Source organism: Gekko japonicus, unplaced genomic scaffold (assembly GCF_001447785.1).
Source record: "Gekko japonicus isolate JY-2015 unplaced genomic scaffold, Gekko_japonicus_V1.1 scaffold3460, whole genome shotgun sequence".
Taxonomy (NCBI): Eukaryota; Metazoa; Chordata; class Lepidosauria; order Squamata; family Gekkonidae; genus Gekko; species Gekko japonicus.
The window spans coordinates 105,254-113,692 of NW_015159812.1; the positions used below are offsets into that span (position 1 = coordinate 105,254).

At 46.1% G+C, this 8,439-nt stretch overlaps 1 protein-coding gene across 1 annotated transcript; it reads right to left on the minus strand.

The window, feature by feature from the left end:
* Window positions 1-1,652: 1,652 nt before the first annotated feature.
* On the minus strand, window positions 1,653-2,762 carry LOC107107389 (free fatty acid receptor 2-like). Its single transcript, XM_015407690.1, has one exon. The coding sequence runs from the start codon at window positions 2,760-2,762 to the stop codon at window positions 1,653-1,655; it is 1,110 nt and encodes a 369-aa protein (XP_015263176.1).
* Window positions 2,763-8,439: the final 5,677 nt, after the last annotated feature.

An 8,439-nucleotide genomic window follows, 5' to 3' on the forward strand; every position in this document is an offset into this window, starting at 1 on the left:
CTCTTGGAGGATTGGCTACATTAGTGGTGTGTCACCTAATATGCAAAGGAGCTCCTGCTACAAAAAGAGCTCACTGGCATCACTTCCAGTTGTGTACCCAGAAGAGATGTCACAGCGTTACACGATGCTCTAGGATTGTCCCAAATCTTTATGGGTTTCACTACAGAGATCTGGGAGATTCCTTCAACCTCATGCCAGGTGTACAACTGGACGTGACATCGTGGCATTGCATGATGCTGCTTTCTGCTGCCTCTGCCCCCAAACGCTCCTGTGGTTCTTCTAGCCCCTGAGACTGTCCAATTTACAACAAGGGGGTCTGGAAGGAATTGCTTTTATCTGTGGATCATGAAAAGCTTCAGTTGCTCATTCTTGCTGTCGAAACTTAGGGGCAGGGTCACCCTGACCTGGATAGCCCAGGCAAGCCCAATCCCATCAGATTTCAGAAGCTAAGCAGGGTTGACTCTGGCAAGTACTTGAATGGGAGTCCTCCTTGGCAGGCGAGAGGACAGGGGCAGGCTTCATTCAGCCACCTCTCTGAATATCCTCCAGACCCCCAGTTGGGGTCAGTCACCAGAGGTTGCCATGACTTCCAGGTGCACACACACTCACATGCACACATGCACACATAAAAATACATTTTTTTTTTACAAAATACAAAAATTAAGGGCATGGTCACATGTAACCTCCCCCTAAGACTGACTTCTTGAAAGTATTTGGGTGGAAATCAGTACTGGAATCAACCTTTCTTTCTATCTGAAGAAGCAAGCTCACAAAAGCGCCTACCAATTTTGTTACTTTTCAAGGGGCCACTGGACTCTTGCTCTTTTCTACTGCTACAGACAGACTAACACGGCGACCCATCTTGGTCTATCATCCTCCTTCTACCATTTGGCAACCTGACTGCAGCCAGGGGCGAAATGTACAGGGATGAAAACCGCCACTGTGACTTCCTATGGAACAAAAGCAAAATAGTCTTTCCCCTTCTTTGCAATCCCTACTTCTGTAGCTTCATTGTCAGTAAGAAATATCATCTATCAAACCTCAGACAAAGGGGGAAATATCATGTGAAATCAGAGAACTTTTCTCCGAAATTGGTCACAGTTTTTTTTAATCCTGCCCTTATTTTGAGGGGTTCAAGCCCCACCTACCTCACAGGGTGTCTGTTGTGGGGAGGGGAAGGGAAAGGAGTTTGTAAGCCGCTCTGAGACACCTTTGGGTAGTGAAGGGCAGGGTATAAATCCAATCTCTTATCTTCTTCTTCTTCTTCTAAATGACAGAGTAAGGATTTGAATGATGGCTTCCCAGAAACTAGACCAACGCTCTAACCACTACGCAACCCTGACTCTGCGTAATACGGCTTCAGTCAGAGTCATTTCAATGAAATGGATTTAGGTCTCTCTCGCCTGTACAGCCTTCATTGTAGCACGGGTCATCTACAAGCAGAATGAAGCCAGACATTTAAGCAACTTCGTATTTGATGCCTGTAAACCCCCCCCCCCAAGATATGCACGCAAGATACCAATGTTAATGCAACACAAACAAACAAAAACAAAATATTTAAAACATGCAGTTGTGAGTATACCGCTCCAAATCCAAAACTGGAGTGAAGAAATGTAGACACTGGCATCTATTCACAAAAATCTGTTCTGAGTCTAGTCCTCCATATGTCCTTGGAACTTGGTGCAGTATGCTTCTCTCTCAGTGTTCAGTGTGCTGACTTCCCAGATCTTTGCAGCGTGGCCACAGGAGGAGGAGGATTCAGTGGGTGCGCCAGTCCCTCCCGGTCCACTTGAAGTAGATAATCCGACAGCTCCTGCTCCTTCATCATTGTCTCTGGGCTCCTTGCAGCAAGGCAAAGAGCAGCATGATAAAACTGGCCGGACTCGGCGGTACAGGCCAGCCCAGCAAACACTGACGTTCTGTCGGATGGCGTTGGACGAGAAGAAGAAGATGAAAGGATCCAAGCAGGTGTTGAAGGAGGTGAGGGCAAAGGCATATTCTCTCCAGCTAGGGTCTTCGTAATAGATCACTCCAAAGATGTGGGAGATGTTAAAGGGGCCAAAGCAAAGAGCGTAATTGAGCAAAGTGAACAGAGCCAAGCCCATGGCCCTTTGTTTCTTGCGGGCCTTGACATTAGGCAGGGAGGCCAGGATGCGGATCACGTTGACGTAACAGAAGAAGGTGATGGCGAAAGGGATGCAGAAGAGGACAATGCAGATTTCGAGCCGGAAGGGGTAGATGATCCTCTTCTGCTGCTCGTTGAATGCCCTGAAGCACACCACGTGGTTGGAAGGGCGCTGGGAAGACGGGATTGAATCATTGCGGAGGGACCTCACGATGAAGACAGTGCCACAGTGGGAGGCGACAAATATCCAGATGAAGATGCTGGCCATCACCGCGTAGGCTGCCTTGCGTTTCAGCCTGTACTGGATGGGAAACGACACCCCCAGGTAGCGGTCCACACTGATGGCCGTGAGGAAAAGGGTGCTGATGGATTGGCTGCTGTGGAAGGTGCAGCTAGTGATAGTGCAGAGGGCCCTGTGGAAAGGCCACATGTTGTTTTGGGCAGCCTCCACCATTTTGAGGGGAAGGAAAACCAGGAGGATGATGTCTGCCAAAGTCAAGTTGAGCAAGAGGATGTCTATGGGGGCTGGCTTCTTGCGGACTTTCATTAAGAATGTGTAGAAGGACAGGAGGTTGGAAGGGAAGCCAAGCAGGAAGGTGATGACGTAGATAACAAGAATAACTGTGAGGTTGGTCATCGTCCCAGCTTCTGTAAAGGGAAGGAAACAATAATTAGATACGGAACTAGGTCAGGAGACACGTTTCTGAATTCTCAAGGGAAGTCTACAGTTTCAGGCTTCCCCCACCAATGATGGGGAAATTTAGTTCCGTAGGAGAAAAACAAGGGAAGGTGAATGATAGGACATCATATACAGTGGCATTTTTCAGTCCTTCCACTTTCAGTTTGGTGTAGTGGTTAAGAACAGTGGACTCTAGTTTGGAGAACTAGGTCTGATTTCCCACTACTCCATGTGCAGCTGCTTGGTGACCTTGGGTCAGTCACAAATTCTCTCAGGGCTGTTTCCTCAAGAGCAGTTTCTCTCAGTGCTCTCTCAGCCCCACCTACCTCACAGGGTGTCTGTTGTGGGGAGGGGAAGGGAAAGGAGTTTGTAAGCCGCTCTGAGACTCCAGAGGTATAAATCCAATCTCTTCTTCTTCTTTCAGGGGACACTTCCAACATCAGTTCATCTGTCATGAAACCCCAGCATGATGCAGAGGATTCTGGGTGATGTTCTAGGTCAGCTTCTCTGTCATTGTCCTATTTAGCGGATTCTTTATTATTAACACATGCAAACAGAGAATGCAATCTAGAATATAGTTCATACTCTTCTGTGGCTGGTCATGGCAAGGAAAGTTTAGTTATTATAGCTAACCCAGTTTTCAGACTGCCACATGGTGAATTACTTGAGAGTCTACTGCAAGATTCCCAGGAACACAGACTACTGAAAAACATTTTCCCACTTAAGTGACACCTATTGCTAATAATGATTATTACAGAGGTGTAGTTGTGTTGGTCTGTAGCAGTCAAAATAACAAAGGAATCCAGTGGCACCCTAAAGTGTAACAAAATTCTCACTTCATCAGATGCATAAGGTGTACATCCATCTAGTTTATTTGGTGTAGCCAGTTTGGTGTAGTAGTTAGGAGTGCAGACTCTAATCTGGGAGAACCGGGTTTGATTCCCCACTCCTTCACATGCAGCTGCTGGTGTGACCTTGGGTCAGTCACAGTTCTCTCAGAGCTGTTCTCTCAAGGGCAGTTCTTGAAAGAGCTCTCTCAGCCCCACTTACCTCACAGGGTGTCTGTTGTGGGAAGAGGAAGGAGATTGTAAGTCACTCTGAGAATCCTTCAAGTAGTGAAGGGTGGGGTATAAATCCAATCTCCTCCTCCTATACACAATAGAATTGTGGGTGAGTATGCTATACAGAGAGGCCTGAGTTGAACAAGATCCAACTCAAAGAACACCCAGTTCTCTCAGAGAGGGTCTGAGACACGGCTGTTGGTACATAAGTAAAAAACAAAATCTAATGTTATGAAAGAAGTGGGATATGTAAGATGTTAGCACCAATAGCAAGCTAGGAAGCTCAGCTCTCCAATAATCCATAGGAGATATATATATATTCTCATATTTGATAATGAATTCTGATTCAGCGGTGTCACATTGGGTTCTGCCTTTGAAGTTTCTTTGTAAGTCAATTCTAACTTAAAGATAAGAACAGAATGCCCTTCAACATCAAAATGTTTCTCCAAGAAGTTCCTGAATATTAGGATTTTTAATAGTAGAAAAGACCTTTAACAAAATTTGTGGCAGGGTATGAACTTTTGTGAGTCACTGCTCTTAATCTATCTCCGTGGAAGGATTTTTAATATCATATTTATGTCTGCATATTCTTTTGCATTGGGGCTGACTTGTTTGTCCTATACAGAGTGTGGAGACACAATGTCCCTTTCCTCATTCTCCTTTTAATCCATGTTCACTGTGGTGTCCTCTAAGCAATTCTGCACTAAAATGGAATTCAATCTTCTTTTTATTCTGCCCCCCCCATTCTGTGCTAAAATTGAATACAACCTGATGGTATATCTTACCCTGGAGGGTGAGGAAGTGAATGAGCCTGAAATGTGTAGCTGATGTTAGCTTTTGATATGTTAAGTGATTCTGTCACTGGACCTAAGAACATCAGCTATACCAAGCTGGTCTCATTGACTTGTGCATCCTCCAATACAATGTATACCATTTTATGTCATCATTGGACTTCTATATTCCACAGTGGGAAAACATGTCAGCCCCTACACTTGGGTGAGGGATACAGTCCCTGCGAATTCCATCACAATAAGGAATGGAAACTCATTTTCCACAGTGTTTTCCATTAAATGAATGCCCATGAGATCAAAAATACAATTATCAGCCTGAACACATGACATAATAATATTTAGGAACCAAAACAAATGTTTTAATGGGCAAAATGAATCAGTTGATATGCATATCCTGAAGGTTCAGGGTCTCAAGTTTCTACCCAAGACCATTGCCTTAAAACTGACCAAGTGAATAGTTTCAGTGTATCCTTCACAGTCAGATTTTAAAAGTGAAATCTGAAATGCTATGTGAAATTGTTAACGTTTGATTATGATTTGGGAATTTCAGTGTGCAAAATTTCATTCTAGTTGGCATGGTACAGAGGGAAGTTATAGGACTTTTCTCCCTTTCTCGTGGGCACTCAATGAAATTGCTGAGCAGTCAATTTAGAATGGATAAAAGGAAGTACTTCTTCACCCAAAGAGTGATTAACATGTGGAATTCACTGCCACAGGAGGTGGTGGCAGCTACAGGCATGGACGGCTTCAAGAGGGAATTGGATAGACATATGGAGCAGAGGTCCATCAGTGGCTGTTAGCTACAAGGTATAGATAGGAACTCTCAGGCTGGTGCAAGTGATGCTCTGTATTCTTGGTGCTTGGAGGGGGGGTCAACAGTGGGAGGGCTTCTAGTGTCCTGGCCCCACTGCTGGACCTCCTGATGGCACCTGGTATTTTTGGCCATTGTATGACAGAGTGTTGGACTGGATGGGTCGTTGGCCTGATCCAATATTGGCTTCTCTTATGTTCTTATGTTCTCTTATGTTCTTATGTCACTAGGGATGCGTGCCTCAAAAAATCTTGGTATTTTTCAGATCTGGGTATCAGGAAGATGAAAAATATCACTATTCCCAGTTATCCAGGTTAGAAATACTGGTCTGGTATTTGGACCTGGGGTTTCCCCCCCCTAGATTTAGATTATTCAGCTCTAATATTCCCTACAGGAAATCTTTCCAGAAGGCTGGAGGGGCTGTTTTGTTGTTGTTGTTGTTCCTGCCTTTCAAGTAACCCCCAAGGGTCAAGTGAATTGGGCTAAGAGGACCAGTTCTAAGGGCCCCTAAACGAGGAGCCCCCAGCCATCCTCCATCATTTCCTATGGAGGAGGGAATTCCATGCTTTTTCCAGGGCAAAGAATAGCCAAAGATACCAAGAATAGCCCAAGATAGCTAAAGTCCTGCTGTACACTGCATTGGTCAGGCCTCACCTGGACTATTGTGTGCAGTTCTGGAGGCCTCCCTTCAAAAAGGATGTGGACAGAATGGAGCGTGTGCAGAGGAGAGTGATGAGGGTGATCAGGGACCTATGAGGAAAGGATGAGGGACTTGGGAACATTTAGTCTGGAGAAGAGGAGGTTGAGGGAGGACATAATTGTTCTCTTGATGTATTTGAAGGGCTGTGTCACTTAGAGGAGGGCAGGGAGCTGTTCCTGTTGGCAGCAGAGGACAGGATTTGCAGTAATGGGCTTAAATTAAGGATGGGAAGGTACTAGATGGATATTAGGAAAAACGTTTTTACCGTAAGAGTTGTTCAACAGTGGAATCAGCTGCCTAGGGGTGGTGGTGAGCTCCCCCTCACCGGCAGTCTTTAAGCAGCGGCTGGACAAACACTTGTTTGGGATGCTGTAGGCTGATCCTGCTTTGAGCAGGGGGTTGGACTAGATGGCCTGTATGGCCCCTTCCCACTCCGTGAACTATGATTCTATACAAGAGCAAGTAAAGCAACCCCTAGGCACAATCCTCTCAAAGCAGGGAGAACCAACAAGCCCCTAGAAGTCCCAGCAGAAGCACAGGACATTCTGGCAAGTCTAACACAAGAAACGCACAACCTGAGAATCCAACCCAATGTCAAACCAGAGAATTGTCCAAGCCAAAGTGAGTGGGAATGCTGTTGCAAGTCCAACAAAAGTAAAACCACAGAATCTGAACCAAGGTACAACCTGAGAATCAAAGGCAATGCTGAACCCAAGAATCCAGCACCAAACTCTAACCCGAAGCCCACAATGTTACAAGACCAACAAAATCAATTTCAAAGGACAGTATCCAAGCAAAACCAACCCGGCAAGCTGATACCAAGCCCTGGGAAGACACAGACACACAGAAAAAAGAAAGACCGATTTCCCATAAGCTGCTGCTCCATGCTCGCTCTTCCCTTTGCCGTGATCGTACATGTCAATTTCACACTAAGTGCTGCGCGGCCGCATCTGCCCCGCAGCTTCGCCCGGTTTTTCCCACATCTACTCAGTCCTCAAAAAAACAGGATTGAGTAGACGCGGGGGAAATCGGGCGAAGCTGTGGGCAATTGACACGTACGATTGGGGCAAAGGGAAAAGCAAGCATGGAGTAGCACCTTGTGGGAAATCGGTCAAAGATTTACTGTCTCTATCTCTATCTGTCTGTCTGTACACACACACACACACACATTTTGGACTGGATATATCCAAATATATCCATTCTAATCTAATGGAGAGGGAATATGGCCCTGGAGTAGAGTGCATTCTTTGCATACAAAAACTCCCAGACTAAATCAGAAGCATCTCCAGGTGAAGGACATGAGAACAGAAGGAGAGCCCTGCTGGATCAGACGAATTGTCCATCTAGTCCAACATTCTGCCTCACACAGTGGCCAACCAGTTCATCTGGAGGGCCAAGAACAGGGCATAGAGGTCAAGGCCTTTCCCTGATGCGTCCTCCTGGCTATGAGATTCAGAGGATTGGTGCCTCTGAGCGTGGAGGTTCCTATCAGTCACAATATCTTTAGCCGTTGATAGACTGATCCTCCATGAATCTACCTAATCCCCTTTTAAAGCTGTTTATTGCTGTGGCCATCACGACATCCTCTGGCAGTGCATTCTACATTTTAAGCACTCTCTTTGTAAAGAAGGATTTCATTTTGTCGGTCCTGAACATACAGCCCATCAGCTTCATTCGATGGCCTCGAGTGCTAGTATTTCGAGAGAGGGAGAAAAGGTCTCTTTGTCAACTCCCTCCACCCCATGCATAATTTTATAAGCCTCTATCATGTTCCCAGAGCTGCGGTGGCTCAAGTGGTTAAGACGCTGAACTGCAGGCTGTGGAAGGTTGGTAGTTCAGCAGATCGAGACCCGGGTGCCGCATGACGGAGTGAGCTCCCGTCTCTAGTTCCAGCTCCTGCCAACCTAGCAGTTTGAAAGCAAGAAATTGCAAGTAGATAAATAGGTATCATTTCGGTGGGAAGGTAACAGCGTTCTGTGCACCTTGGTGTTTAGTCACGCCAGCCACATGACCACGGAAACGTCTTCGGACAGCGCTGGCTCTTCGGCTTTGAAACGGAGATGAGCACCGCAACCCTAGAGTCGGATTCGGCTGGCTTTCGAGCAAGGGAGACCTTTACCTTTTTATCATGTTCCCCCTTAGTCATCCCTTTTCTAAACTAAAGGTCCCAGACTCTTCAGCCTTTCCTTGTAGGGAAGGTGCTCCAACCCCTAATCCTCTTGGTTGCCCTCCTCTGTACTGTTTCCAGCTTTGCAATGTCCTTCTGGAGATA